The sequence below is a fragment of the Cynara cardunculus genome (genome assembly GCF_001531365.2).
Source record: "Cynara cardunculus var. scolymus isolate 2C chromosome LG 17, CcrdV1, whole genome shotgun sequence".
NCBI lineage: Eukaryota > Viridiplantae > Streptophyta > Magnoliopsida > Asterales > Asteraceae > Cynara > Cynara cardunculus.
The window spans coordinates 1,778,693-1,794,883 of NC_037544.1; the positions used below are offsets into that span (position 1 = coordinate 1,778,693).

Genomic DNA, 16,191 nt, shown 5'->3' on the forward strand with positions numbered 1-16,191 from the left:
TCAGAATGATTAAAAGACTTTCATTATATAGTGCAAAATGAAATATAATTGTTTGATAATTGTTTATAATGAAATTAGGAAGTTGAATGGTTAAGAGAGATCTATGATACAAAATCATTTAGAGTGTTTTGAAACTATTAAGAAGCAAACTTTTTTTCTGTCAAATAAGATTTACCTCTTAAGAATTCAAAAACTGCCTCTTAACGAGACTATTAAAAAGTAAACAAACAACCCTATACCCTATCATTTCAATAAGATAATTTATCTAAATTCAAACATATCATTTCAATTTTTATCGAATTTATTAAATGCACCATCAAGGACTAAAAATAATAACATGGCATAGATTAAGGACCAAGACTAAATTTTCACAAAAGCTGGAGGAGATCGGGTACGTGCAGTTCCATGGTATTGTCGATGCGTTGCTGAGTTGTCCCAATGATAGCTCGTGGATTTGATCCCACGCGCTCGTCCTACCAACTGCAAGTAACTGGAAGCTACGAGAATAGATAGGATTTGGATGATGATTAGCCCCGCCAAAACCTGCAACAATTTGGCCATGGCGGTTTCGTTATCTTCTTCAATCAGCTCCCCCAAAGTTTCCATCAATGTCGCAGTTAACCCCTCTGCTTCCAGACGTTATTGTGTGTCGACACGGTCCATGATCCTGTTCAGCAGAAGCCCCGCGAGATCACTTCAGCGGAAGCTTATTAGCTGCATTTTCTCTAAATTGGAGCACTTAACGGTTAGTATGAGTTCTGATTGATCTGTTTTCTCGGTTTATGGTTTTGGAAACGAATCATCGTTGGTTATTTATGTGATGTGGAATTAATATTGTATCACGCTGTACTCTGACTACAGTTTCATGGAATAGCATGCATTTTGTTTTTAGGTAAAAGAAACATTTTAGTGTATGAAAATCCGAATTCAGTGATTTAGATTCGTAATTGAGGTAAATTTAGTTTAGAATTTTGATTGTATGTTGTGTCTATTCCAAGCTTCAACTGCGTCCCGAAAGTCAATTAGAAGCATGGTTTGTCTACTTGGGTTGCTGTCTACATTAGACATGATCAATGTTAGGATAATTTGATAATTTATTTCTAATTTTGCACGTACTTGGACTAATATCTGATACTTATGATGAAAACTAATGATAAGACATCCCAGATTATTTTGTCGACAAACAATAGGCAAATCGATTCTATATTGATCGCATTTTAAACGTTGTTTCTGCCACTTAGGGTTTTCGATGGAGATGAAAATTACCTTTTTCCATGTTTAGCATTCCTATAAACATGTTGACATCACATGATATATAAATAAGAATGCAAATATCGGGCCATTGGAAGCTCTCACCCGACATCTAGACACACTAATCGCTTGCAATCCTGAATTATTCTGATGTACATGTCCATCAGTGTTTGAATTATATTAATAGGTGCAAACAGGAGTCCAGTGGACCTATTTCCTACTGTGAATGATGGGAAAATTATGTTTTGGTTCCAGTAATGCGTTCAATGATATCTGCGTGGTTTTGGTGAATATGATGATGAATTGTGGCCTGTAGGGACTGTGTAGGAATGTGTGTGTTTTGCCCCTGGTCAAAATTCTTACCATTTAGTCAACTTTTTAGATGCAGTAGGAAGAGTGTAGGATAGAAAGTTACTCTCACTTGTAACTTCCTGCAGGTCTGAATTGATTTATGTGGCTACCGCTGTAATAGCTTAGTCCTCCTTGAGCTGTATCCCTTATATCTTCATGTATCAGGAGAACCATGCTTTAGCAGTGGGTTGGATTTTTTCGGAGATGCATTTTTGTGCAATTCTCAGATGTTTTAACACCTGAATGCAAAATACTGCATCGTCTTGCTTCAGGTTGTACCAATTTTACAAATCGGATTCTGTATGTAGGAATGTTCAGGTCACCAAAAGATCATCACCAAATTATATGTGCCAGCTTTAGAGCGTGGAGTTATGAGACTGGGGGCTACAATCTCTGTCATTCTTGTTATCATTCAACTAACATCGCCAGTGCCTTTGCCTGGATGGGATCCGTCATTTCTTCCACCTGCTAAGGCAGTGCTATACTCGCCAGACACCAAGGTTCCGAGAACCGGAGAATTAGCTTTGAGAAAAGCCATCCCTGCAAACACAAACATGAAAAGCATACAGGTCAATCAAAAGTTTATCATTGCTCCACTTTCATTGTTTTGATCTTTCTTATGTTGAAACTTTCTTTACTGTGCTTGTAGAATTCTCTAGAGGAACTGTCATACTTGCTAAGGATTCCTCAGAGAAAGCCTTATGGAACAATGGAGGGTAATGTAAAGAAAGCTTTAAAGGTAATTACTTCAAGGCATGTAAACAGTGTGTAGTGCCGTTATTCTTTTTCCTCATTGTCTCTTCACCCTTCTTGGTTCCCTCTCTCTCATTCACTCTCTGTAATCCTCATCAGATTGCTGTGGATGAAAAGGAATCTATTTTGGCAAGCATACCAGCTGATCAGAAGGAAAACGGGCTGGCAATTTATGCATCTCTTATTGATGGGAAGGTACTTTGCAAGATAGTGATTAAGCTCCTTTAGATTGAGCAGGCGGTAGCATGAGTGTTGCAATGACTGATTTCCAAGGCTCCGTTTCCTTTCAGGATATAAGAATTCCGGAACTGTTATTCTGTTAACATCATATGCTGTCTTTTCATTTGCATGCAATTGCCAAAATAATGCTTTAGGAAACTAGCCATTTTTTCCATGATACTAAATGTCATTCATCTAAAACGTGGAAGAGGAGATTATTTACTAAAATTGATTTCATTGATGGAAGCTCCATGATGTTCCTACAAAACCATATGTACTTCAAGTTCTCTTATTCCCTTTTACAGCTAGATCCATTTATTGTTGTCTCTAAAAGACCAACTAACCTTTTCTTAAGTGCCAACTGGCAAATTATTTTATTCTAATGGATTAAGGAGGTTTCTGATGCTTTTCATATGGTGATATGTTCCTGCGTGCCATATATAGACAAGTAACACAACTTATATATTTTCTCACGTTGTTTTTGAAATCAATGTTCTACTCGTGTTTTATGAAAGTAACATCATGAAAAGTCCATTAGTTGGGTGGATGCCACAGGTTCTAGAATAATGCTTTTGGTCTTGCAGGGAGGATTGCAGACTCTACTTGGATATATAAAGGACAAGGATCCAGATAAAGTATCAGTAGCTCTTGCATCTTCACTGGATTCTATTGCCCAGCTAGAGCTGCTACAGGTACATTGCGAGTAATACAAACTGTACTCTATGCAAAAGCATCGAAGATGTACAAATGTTGGCTTAACTAGTAATTTTATGTTACTTTAACAAGTCTATTGACCAGAAACAATGACAAAGGAAACAAATGAACTCTCATGTTGCAATCAGTTTCCCTTTTGAACTTCAAAATGCAACAAACACAACATCAAACAACCAATTTCATGTTTTTGCCCCTTCATACCACGTAATAATTACTTATCTGTTAAAATTGTTTTATGTGATGCCAACGCTATCCAATAGAAAATTAAAAACAACGTGAAATTTTAGAGTTGATGAAGTTTAGGGGTAAATTTTGAAATTAACCCAAAAATATATATTTTTTTGTAATCATACAAGTAAGAGAATATTGAATTCATAACTCCCTTACAATCTTTATTTAACAGTGAATTTGAATTTTGTTTTGTTTTGATTTGATTTGATTAAAGTACAATAACTGCACAGTTACAATGCAACTTTAAATATCTTGAGCGTTTTCTTGTTGGTCATAAATTTATGTCTGCTTATTAATTGAACAATATCTAAATATAGTCTTAAGTGTATTTATAAACTTGGTTCTATTTATAATTAGTTATTGTTTAGTGTTTTGAATTTTTAGCCTATCATGACATGGTTTAGGAGAGTTTCAAATGGTTTGAAGATCTTGTAGAAAAGGACCTCTAAACACTTTGATAATAATATGGGACCATAATGAGTTGCCTGGAATTTTTTCTTAGAAGTACTGGCTCTCTACTAATGTGACATATAAGTAAAAAGGGGCATGTGATGAATTGTGATTAACTTCTCTTATCTTGTAAGTATATGAGTACCTTTTGACACTTCAAGTTCATAATATTAAATGCCTCATAAAGCTGGAAACTGCTATAAGTAACTGTTTCGCCAAGTGCCAACTTAAATTTGTGCTATGCAAAAGATAATGTTGAATTATTTGTACCAGAGTAATTGATAATATGAGAAATTCGGGATATGCAAGTTACAAGCACTTGATGTATATGATTGCAGTTTTGTTTTTGACAGGCTCCTGGGCTATCCTTCTTGCTGCCTGCGCAGTACACGAATAATCCTAGGTAAAAGTTCACCTAGATCTTTTATTTTCTCAATCTGTATGCTTCAAAAATATTTATATATATGGAAAAGATATAGAGAGAACCTTGAAAAAGAGAACCGGAGAACCATGGAAAAAGGGGATGACAAAATATATCAATGGATGTCAAACTAAAGATAATAAAGTGATCGTTTTTCTGGTGTAATTTGTTTACTCCAATTTTTTTTTGTATTTCGCTGATTTTCGAATTAAAAATTAAGAGGAAATATTTGTATTTAAAGAAAGGTGGTTATAACCACCTTTTTGATCATTTCCATTGGACCATGTCAATCCAACAATTTGGATGGGTGCTTCAGTTCTTTCTTTTTTCAGGGTTTTCTCCCGATCGCACACATATATGTATGTATATATATATATATATATATATATATACTAGAAGGGTACTCACACAATGCAGCGAGATATATCTCGATTTTAATGTTTCGTTTTATTCTTTGTCTTTATCGATGTTATAAGACGATTTTATCTTGTTTTGAGAAAGCAATGATGTTTTTATTTTTGAATAAAATATAAATTTTGAAGATATCATAAAGTTTTGAAAAAAAAAATATATTGGTATTAGTATCAAATTAACTATTTAAAAGTTGTCATTTTTTTGTGTAATTTCTTTAATTCAAATTTTATTAAAGTTCATTAACGAAGTAATTTATTTTTGGTTTAATAATATAATTTTTATAGAGATAATAATTAAGATTATGTTAGAACTCAATGATTATCTTAATTATATTTTAGATTTTTTATATTTAAAATGAGATGTTTATTCTGTATTTAATTATGTTTATCTGCAATTAGTTACACGAATTTAAAAATGGAGCTTTAATAGGTTGTACTTGCGCACAATTTACTTGTAATCTTGAATTTTAAGTAATATGCATCAATAAACAGTACTTCATGCATAAAAATGGTTTTTAAGAGTTTTGATCAAATGCTTTATAATATAGTTTAGATATTGAGAATCGTCCTCAGAGGTCAACGATTCGACTCATGCAAGGCCATGGGGATTTTTCTGGTTGTTCTCCAGCCCCTGGAATTAGTCGAGGTGCGTGCAAGCTGACCCTGACACCTATGGTTTACAAAAAAGAGGATTATCTCTCTGCGCTAGAGGGAAATAAGTGCATATTGGACAAAGTTGTTATATATTTAAATAGGACACCAGAGTTCCATTAACACTTCAGCAAATAGGGTAGACTAGACACCGGAGTTCCATTAGAGCACTTGAGGAAGTGCTTATGACTCTTGATGAGGCATTAAGCCTGGGGTCGGGATACTACATAAGCCCAGTTGCACATCTAGAATGTAGCATGGACTTAAAACAAACTTATAAAATGTTAAACGTAGGAACTTAACTTGGATTTTGTGCATTTTGGTGGCCCTATGGTGTTACTCTAATTTCTAGAGGACTATGATACAAGTCAGCAGCTTTATTTGATTCTAATAAATACTACCTGCTTCCGGTATGACATTGCGGACTTGCTGACTTAGGCTCACGGGGAGAGCAATTGTCGAGTTTGTGGTTGAAAAAGGAGATGGTTCAATGTTTACTCCACAGGCTGGTGGTGTACCAATAAAAGCTGCTACAATCCAGGTATGCTGAATCTTGCCATGTTTAGGATGCATCCTCTACGCAACAGGGTTTTGAGTAGTGAAACAGAACCCACATACTAAAAACAAGTATATTAGTTTATGACTCCCAACACCCACTTTGGAAATCCTCGGTCTTCCATCATGCGACTATGCAGGCATATATTCGTTCCTTGATGTCAAACAACCCGTTCATAGTGCCTCATATAACTACCGCCAACTGTGTTTTTACTTGATGAATCAAGCCTTTCTGTGTGCACAAACCACATCATCTGATAACCAGATTTTCTATTCTTCCATATGTTGAGTAGTGGAGTCTGATGTTGCCCGATGTTTGTTTGCCACGACATGTGGGAGTCCAACTGTCCAAGTGTGCAAGCGCCTTGGCAGGGATCTTGGTGGGCGCCTGGATGAAAATTTGCTTTTATGCCCCAGGCCTATTGTTCACTCAATCTGCTTATTTTATGAGAGAAGTTGAAACCTTATGTAGCCACGTAGGCATTTGGTGCTTCTAAATAATGCTTCTAAATAATGCTTCTATTGGACAAGGAGTATGTCTGCCCTATTTTCTTTGTTTAGGAAGTTTGTTTGATTTTTGCCTGGTATGATAAGAATTTATGCTCTCTTTCATTTTATCCATTTTCATCTTCTCATTGTTCATAAGAGGTCCAATTAATGTAAAATGACCATCCACTTAAGTCTACAACTCAAAGTTACATGCATACTTTTACAAACGTAAAGAAGTGGACTCTAATTTAAGAGAGCAATTGCTAACAAAAAGTTTGTGTACTCATATTGTTTATGTTCTGCAAATCTGGGGTTGTGGCTTCAATTAATTATTAACCATATACACAGGTTGTACTGGATGGATATTCGGCACCACTTACAACAGGAAATTTTGCAAAACTGGTAAGGTAGTGAAGTACTACATCATTCTTTTAAGTTATCTTTGTAACTTCACTACACGCTTAAAACTTCATTTGCATATTAAATGCTTCACAATTCAAATTTACTATTATATCTTGGTGTAATTATGCAATCTCTCCAGTGATTAATTTAAAGATGCATACTTCATGTTCGGTAGAAGTCTAGAAGATATGACTTTTTTCTTCCCATGATTTTTTTTGATCATAAATTTGCTCTTGAACACAACGGATCATACACTTTCAGAACTGATTGTGAATTCACATGTGATTATTAGGGCGTTTCCAATTTCTTGCTTACTCATCGTACTTGACTTCACCGTTGTATTATAAGTGAAAGATTTAGGAGTCATCAAGTTTTAAGCATATTTTATCTGTTATTATGGTATTCAAGTGTTCATTTATGAATAATAATATAAGACTCGTGTTGCCTAAGCATTGGACTTTTTGCGAGAGCAAGATATTACATGACGCTTGGAAGTAACCCGCACCGGTTATTTCCTTTTAATATGTTAAGAGTCCCGCATCGGCTAGACTTGGACCCTTTTACCTCTATATATGTTTGAACCCGTTCTCTCCTCAAAGGCTCTTTTAAAGAGTAATCTAATGGGGTACTACATATCCTCGCATGGTATCTAAGCCAAGTCTACCGCTCTAGGGATTCGTCACTATGATAATCTGTGCCCGTCTAGCCTCAGTTGGAGGGGGCGTGTTGGAGTCCCCAAGTTGACTAGACTTGAGCATTTTTCTTCAATATATGTTGGAACCTCCATTCTCTTCTCAATGGCTCTTTTGTAGAGTAATGTAATGGAGTCCACATAATAAATGGATGTTTTTAATAACAAGAATAAAATATCTTTTAGATTTTGAGAATGAAAAGGGTAAATTAATCCATGTTCAGGTAGTTGATGGGGCGTATGACGGAATGAAGCTCAAATGCACTGACCAAGCTGTTCTTTCAGACAGTGGGATCAATAAGAGCATAGGTTATAGTGTTCCTCTAGAGATAATGCCATCTGGACAGTTTGAGCCACTGTATAAAACAACTTTAAGCATACAGGTTGGTTTATTTTGTGTTCAAATGGTCGATTCTTGATCTCCTTTGCTCATTTTTTTCTAACGTATGACATGTTCCAAATGTAAGGACGGAGAGCTGCCTGTGCTTCCGTTATCTGTTTATGGTGCAGTTGCTATGGCTCATGATGATGTCTCTGAGGAATACTCGTCTCCGAATCAATTCTTCTTCTATCTTTATGATAAAAGCTATGTGAGTAGCATTTATCCCGATTACTTTGGTACAATTAGAGTTGGTTTCCGGTAAGAATAGTAGTTATCGTGAGAAGGGTAAGAAGGGATTTACACCCTTGGATCAATCCTAATTGAAGATCAATTGAAAATACCCTTAATCTGAACCATTAGATCAACACTAACTAGAAGTGACCAAGGGTCCAAATCCCTTCTTACACTTCTCACCTTAACTCCTATTCTCACACGATCCTTCGTTAGTACAATTATAGTTCATAGTTCAGAAAAACGTCAATAATTCTGTTTTTTTTCTAATATTTAGAAACAGAATGTGAATTTATCTAGGAGATCATGACTAATACATGTTTATGCATCAACAGTCTGGCTTAGGCGGCTTATCTTTTGACGAGGGCCAATTTTCTGTATTCGGGTATGTCTTCAAACCTTTTGCACTGATTATATATTCAGGATCGTGCTTGAAGGTGTGCCAATGTTATATATGAAATAGGGCCCCAAAAATACATGTTTTTAACTCAATTATAATGTTTTATGCTTTTGAATAACCGCTCTACCTGTTGTGGTAGAGATCTGCGTACATCTTATCCCTCTCAGATCCTACTTTCGGGATTTACCACGTCAGTTTGGTTTACCCATTGAAAATGGCTTTTGGAGATAGTTGATTATGAGGACCAGGTTAAATATTTTATTTCAAAGAATGTCAGAAGCTGAGGCGGATCTATTAACAGCACCTGCTCAATTTATTTTCGTGAGTAGAATTTTTTGTGAGGTATGAAAGGTGCACCCACTAAATTTTGAAGAGTTCTTTGGGATATTAGAAAATACAAGAAACATCAACCAAAAAACCGGAAAAGATCTTTGAAATCAACCAAAAAACCAAAAAAGTCCCTTGAAATCAACTAAAAACCAAAAAAGTCCCTCAAAATCAATAAAACAAAAACTTAAAATATCCCTTGAAACAGTGGAATTCTTGCTAAAAACACATCAACCAACTTTGCGAGACTCTAATCCACCTTAAAAGTGCACATGCCCAGCAAAAATCCTAGGTCTAGTAAACTTCATATGTTCTATTTAAGGGAATTTCATTTGTTACTTTGTCATTTTAAGACATTTTTTAATCTCTCGCTCGTCCCTCTCTCATGAAAGATTGGGGAGCCGCCCCCACCAGGCAGGCGGCCACGGGTCATAACGCACTCTTCGCACAACAAATCCACTTTGAAGTTGACTTATTCATTGTTGTTTTAGTTTGTAAGATTTTGAATATAATATATGGTACAAACTTTTATATGTTGTTTTCAAAATAACAATACGTTCAGTTGATCTATAGTCTTGGTACTGTGGTACATCTAGACCACATCTGAACCAGGGCCTCCAAAAAGATTGAAATGACGCTGTATACATGGTTAAACAACTTGTTTCTCGCAAAATTGATTTCTTCCAAAAATACATAGATACACGACCATTGGAAGAGATGTTCTCCCTCAAATCAAGACCGGTGATATTGTTCGTTCTGCAAAGCTAGTAGACGGTCAAGATAACCTCGTATTACCGTCAGAAAGGTATAACGGTGTCCGTCCTTTTAACTTATCATTCTACCTTTAAATTCATTTCGGTTTGTTTTCAACAGGTTATAACTTCAAGTTGCAAACTATCTTGCTTGCCAATCGTACCAAAACAAGATCAAATCAGGCAAGTCAATCTTTCGTGTAAATTTGATTCAGCTTAACTTGTGAAAATTTGATTCGGGTTACAAATCTGAACAACCCGAAAACGAGATTTTTCACATTGTTCTATAGAGTTAATGTCTGATATTTCGTACACTGGCTGGCTGGGCAGTAGGCACTATATTTACGACACATTTTTGTTTTACAGATTTCCATTTCAAGTCTTTTACTACATATTTGTACCTATGACCGATGTATTGATATGTTGAGAAAAATCGATTAGTCACGCGTTACTGAAAACACAGAACAAGGTTCGGCCAAAAGTGGAGAATATCGTACTATGAGATTCTCAAATACGATAAAGTAAGGCCAAAACGCACCCATCGACCTTTGCCCTTCGCCACCAACATAGATTCACTTGTTTCCTCTTAGATTAGGGGTCCACAATGGCAGACCTAGGATTTTTGCCGAGCGTCCGATGTGTACAGGTTGTTGTCGTGAGACTTGTTTTACCATTTTTTTACACTTAAAACTTTACAGCAAAACACTATGAAGGTAAATCGTTTGGTTTGAAATTTCTTAAACCACTGCTAACCGTTCAAACTGGATCTCAAACACCCTTAGGGGCCGTTTACCAAATGCTTACTCGGGTAAGCGCTTACCAAGTCATATTACCTCATCAGATGAATATGGTAAGGACCAAGAATTTTACCTGGTAAGAGCGAGACAAGGACCAAGAGTCTTACCCGGTAAGTGAGGGCGACGATTCTTACCATGGTAAGCACTTACCGGATAAATTGTTACATGCGATCTCGTTTTGGTGGCCTAAAATCTTACCTGGTAAGTATATAATAGTATTAAATTTTATTGGTAAGCATTTACCGGATAGGTATTTGGTAAACCGCCCCTTAGTATCAAATAGGAAGAAAGTAAACTTATGAACATACAAGAACGAACAAATCACAGCATGTTTAGAAAGGTCATGTCCTCTGTGTCCTTCATATACATACACATGGATGCAGATATTGCATGCACACACTTTCACATACACAAGTTTTTTTCTTCTTTTGAATAATTAAGGATAGTGTTTTAACCTGATCTGGTAGGGAACCCGGCTCACCCAACCCGAATAGGGACAGGGATTTCTAGCTAAAACGGGTCCTAAGGCCGGGGATCCCTGGTAGACTCAAACCGGGGCTGTTACTCAAACCGGGGCTGGGGGCGGGGCTGGGATCCTCGGTAGACTCAAACTAACGGATATTCTTCATGGGGTTTGACAGGGGTTTGATTGGGACCGGGGCCAAGGCCGAGGCCAGGGTCATGCCTATGAATAACACAATTATTCCATATGTACTATGAAGTTGACCCCGCACCAAAAATTATTGAAAATAATTAACTTTTGATTTATAAATGTAACATTTCATTTTTTTAATCATATTATCATATTTTATTTTATAATAATATATTTTCAAATTATTTTTATTAGATCATTATATTTTGAATAAAACTACCTACTATAGCAATAACTAATAAGTAACATGTTTATCCACAAGGGTGGTGCCTGATTGGTTTGAGCTTGACTTCAAAGGTCAAAGGTATCAGGATGTCTCAGGTTCAAATCCAAGGAGGAATAAAAATCCCTTTGTAGTCATGGAGGTTCAAATGCGGTGACTCCGGGCTATCTGCAAAGCAGGTGGTCGTTCTGGGATTAGTCGGCTCACATAGCGGGTTGGATATTTAGAAAAATAGAAAAAAAAAGTATCATGTTACCTTCAGAGCATTTTAAACAGTTATACTAAAATTTCTCTAAAAAGTTAAAATATCTAAAAATTGTATTCAACCCTAGCTGCTCTATTTTAAAAACTCTATCATTAATTATATTATTAAAATAGTCAATATATTTAATACTTTAATAACTATTAAACACACTCTCAAACAATCCAACTAACTTTCAAACAAATTTAATATGAAATGGTAAATCTTTTCTCTATTTTGATATACAAGATGGCATATAGCGGTTCGAGCGAAAAATTGATAAAATCCTTATTTTTTTCATTTTAACATAGTTATCGGAGATGCTTTACACCGGTTACTCAATCAACCTCTTATTTTTTTTGCTTACATGACTTAAATGAGATGATGTGGATGACACATCATTTTACTACATAGCATAAAAAACCCTAATAGAAATTGTATACAAATTAAATATTTTAGAATAATATTTTTTTAACAATGTGATAAATGTTACGTCAGAAATATGTTACATGTAGACATCCTATATCAACAATAACATGATATAGAGACATTTTAACGTGTGTCATATCATCTTAATTAAAAAAAAGATTATCTGTTATTTTAATGAGTAATTTTTTTTAAATTACAATGTTTTAACAACAAAAAAATAACTTAAATATATATTATCGTAATAAGAAAAAAAAATATAGTGCTATAATGATTTTTTAAAATAAAATAAATTGCTTTTATACATTTATGGACTGTTTGATAGTTGCTGAATGGTTTGGTGCAAAATTATTAAGTGATCAGAATGATTAAGATGCTCTCATGATATAGTGCAAAATAAAATTTAATTGTTTGACAAAAAAATCTGCATCTTAATGGTTATAAAACCCTCTGAATAATTTTATATTAAGAAATTGCCTCTTAATAAAACCATTAAAAGATAAACAAACATCACTTTAACCCTAAATAAAATTAAAACTTATAAAAAAATAGATTGAATATCTTTTTTTTTTCATCCACTAATAAATGTTGTAGCTGTTAATTCGAGCTAACATTGTAATTATGTTCTTGAGTAAACTACAATTTTCGTCCCTTTAGTTTGGTGTTAATGACATTTTTCGTCCCTATGATTTAGAAATTGTTTTTTTCATTCTTATGATTTTTATTTTGTTTCTCTTTTTGTCCTTCTGACTAACGTGTTAAAGTAATTTATTAAATCAAGGGTATTTTCGACTTTTAATATATATATATATATATATTATTTAGAAAATTATAACATAATAGTATATATTATACCTGTAATATAGATATATGGTAGCCACCTCAACCCCATCCTATTCTGATTCCTATTCCAATTCCCACCCCATCGTCTTCGCCAACCGATACCTCAACAAGGTTACATCACCACCAACGTAACTGGCCAATAATATTTGGCTCCAGCAATGTCCCAAACGAGTACCGGTTTTTCATATTTGAAATCGATAGCGATAATAGTCTTGATAAGAAGGGTAGTTTAAAACATCCTGAGGGTGAGTGAAGATCCTGATGAATTTTTCTTTGACAACCGAAAGGAAAGGCAAAGAAGAGACATGGTTGCTTTTCTTAGGTGCTGAGTGCTAACAACCAAGGAAAAGAGATGATATCACGAGAGCTAGCCAAGGACGGACCTATAGTGGTGCATATGATGGCACATGTCAACGTATTATTCCTTTGTCGAAGGATAAAAAATTTAGGTTCGTGAAAGGTGCAACCGTATTGATCTGTTGTATGCCACCGTATGTATTTGAAACTATAACGAACACAAGTTTTATTTGGTGGAGTTGGTTTGCAAGGTTTTTATTCCACTCCAGACTTAAGTTCAAATCATGTTAGTGTCATTTTTTTAATCAAATGGTGCCATCGTTTGATTTTTTTTGTATATTTGTTTCTTATAAGGAGGACACTTTTAAAAAAATTTAGTTTAAATTTTATAATAAAAAACTAGATAAAATAGGAAAAAGACCAAAGTTGTCCCTCATTTAACGGATTCCGTTAACAAAGTTAGTCTAAATGACGAAAACGACAAGAATTTACAAACCACAAGGACCAAAAAAAGCAATTTTTAAACCACATGGACAAAAATCGTTATAAGCACCAAAACATAGGGATGAAAATCATAATTTACTCTATATTCTTTTAAAGAGTTTGATGTGAGGGGTCTTGTATTGTAATTATCGATGATATTTCTTTATCTTATACATCCTTTCGTACCAAAATAAATTATATTAAAAATTATTTTTAACTAATGAAATGACAACTTTATCCTTCAATTATAAACATACAAATTTTATGTTTTCTCATAGTTAATGATGTAATGGGAAGGTAGACATTTACTTTTGAAAATTGAAGCTTATTTTCGGACAAACTAAGGTTTGACAGTTGTTGAATGGTTTTGTGCAGAATGATTAAGTGGTCAGAATGATTAAGAGACTTTCATGATATAGTGCAAAATGAAATATAACTGTTCGGTAATTGTTTACAATGAAATTAGGGTGTTGAATGATTATGCAAATAGAACAGACACTTAGTTTGAGACGAAAGGAGTATTTACACATGTATTTATTCATTTAAGTTTTTAAGATATACATTTATACGTACACGTAATGTATCACATTCGAATTAATTCTTAAACACGTATTATGCAAATGCATACATTCATCGATCCGTATTTGGAAACAGTCCATAAAAAATTATCTCGAAATTAAAATCGAGAAAAAGATAAAGACAATATGATCGTAATTGGACAAAAAATAATACCAGATTTAGTAACTAATTACTCAAAATGTATTAAAGCCGATTCTTACTCATGCTTAAAATGGAATTAAATGCAACGAATGTGCGCTAATTTGTGTGGTTTTAAGATAATGATTCCATTTGGATGACAACCCGAATGGTCCTAGAAGTCACTCGATCGATTATAACAGAAGAAAATAACATAAATTAAAATTATAAATTTAATTAATTAAAATTTAATTATCAATTATGATTAAATATTTTTGGGGTTCATGATCTTTTGCTTAGTTATATTCGTTTTTTAAGCGATCGGTTAATCTTGATTGTACAACATATGATTGAAGATTCGAACGGAAATGATTCGAGGTTGATTTTACATGAACGGTCGAGTTTAGGATCTATGCTTTTGACTCGAAACGATAATTACGTATGGGTTGATGTTATACGTTTGAATGTGTAAACCAATACATATTCCGGTGGATAAAATCGGAAGGGGGATTATTTATTTAATAAAGTAAAAATATGTTTAGACAGTTGGTTACTTCTAACTAATAAATATAATTAAAATGATATCGAAAGTCATTCTTCGTCAGGTCAAATCAGCGTTTTGCCGTCTAGTTTGATTAATTAGTTGTTCGTAATTTTTTCTGTATTTTTTGTTCACTCAACCTCACGGTATTTCTCATGTTTCTCTTCTTCTACTTCTCATGTTTATTTTATTTTATATATTTTGCTGTGAAAGTTCGGCATTTTTTTATATTCACATCATTTTATTGTGAAGTTTCATGTGTAAAAATGTTGTTTCATGTGTCTCAGAAAGACAGACTGATCTCACGTAAATCCAATTATATATATATATATATATATATATATATAGGGGCCTAATCAAATGAGAACTAATTAGTTTGTGGTAACTGTGAGAACCAATATTAACCACAAATCAATAGATAAATTAGGAAATTTATAATTTTGGCAATTTTCAATTAAAATTTTAATGCAAGGATATTTTTGGTATTTTATAACTTTCCTCCCTCCTCTCTTCTCTCTCCGGCCACCGTCCTCCGGCCACCGTTCGCCGGCCACCGTCCTCCGGTGATACTACAATGGTATGACAATGCATCATATATGTGTTTGGGTATCACATTGATGTTGTTTGTGTGATCGATCGAAGATGTAACACTGTGGTATCACTATGCATCTTATATATGATTAGGTATCACAATGTATCTTTTGTTTAACAGAGTCAATATTTTTAGGTATCACAGTGGTATCATAGTGGTATCACCGGGGGACGGTGGCCGGAGGACGGAGAACGGTGGCCGGAGGACGGAGAACGGTGGCCAGAGAGAGGAGAGTTTTAAAATACCAAAAATGTCCTTGCATTAAGATTTTAATTTAAAATTACCAAATTTATAAATTTCCTAATTTATCTATTGATTTGTGGTTAATATTGGTTATCACAGTTACCACAAACAACTCAGTTCTCCCTTAAATAGACCCCTATATATATGCATATATATACATATATATATATATACAGACTTGGGATCATGTGAGACCAAAGGTTTTTTGTGAGACCCGTAAGACTAATTCTCAACCCTTGGATTAGATCTACAATTTGAATATTCATAATCACAAAATTGCAACGAGACTTCTCAATAATTACAAAATTGTCACCGTGCAACTTTAGACCATTTAAGTCATTAGCTTATAAAGTTGATCAATGAACATAAATTAGTCTTACGAGTTTCACGAAAAATATTTGGTCTCACGTGAACTCAACCCTATAAACACACACACACACACACACGCACATATATATATATATATATATATAT

At 34.3% G+C, this 16,191-nt stretch overlaps 1 protein-coding gene across 1 annotated transcript; it reads left to right on the top strand.

Annotated features, from left to right (window-relative positions):
* Positions 1-495: 495 nt before the first annotated feature.
* Positions 496-10,136, top strand: LOC112500250 (peptidyl-prolyl cis-trans isomerase CYP37, chloroplastic). Its single transcript, XM_025103652.1, has 13 exons — positions 496-745; positions 1,911-2,171; positions 2,252-2,341; positions 2,455-2,550; positions 3,159-3,266; positions 4,323-4,372; positions 5,893-5,995; positions 6,847-6,900; positions 7,816-7,974; positions 8,059-8,181; positions 8,540-8,589; positions 9,629-9,736; positions 9,805-10,136. The coding sequence occupies exons 1-13, from the start codon at positions 521-523 to the stop codon at positions 9,809-9,811; spliced, it is 1,434 nt and encodes a 477-aa protein (XP_024959420.1). The 5' UTR covers positions 496-520; the 3' UTR covers positions 9,812-10,136.
* Positions 10,137-16,191: the final 6,055 nt, after the last annotated feature.

What these genes read in the sequence shown, in the direction of transcription:
- LOC112500250 (XM_025103652.1), top strand. Translation starts at nt 521, where the DNA reads ATGATGATTAGCCCCGCCAAAACCTGCAACAATTTGGCCATGGCGGTT. An exon ending in CATCTCTTATTGATGGGAAG is followed by an intron (nt 2,551 to 3,158) that starts GTACTTTGCAAG and finishes TTGGTCTTGCAG; the next exon opens with GGAGGATTGCAGACTCTACT. An exon ending in CCCAGCTAGAGCTGCTACAG is followed by an intron (nt 3,267 to 4,322) that starts GTACATTGCGAG and finishes TGTTTTTGACAG; the next exon opens with GCTCCTGGGCTATCCTTCTT.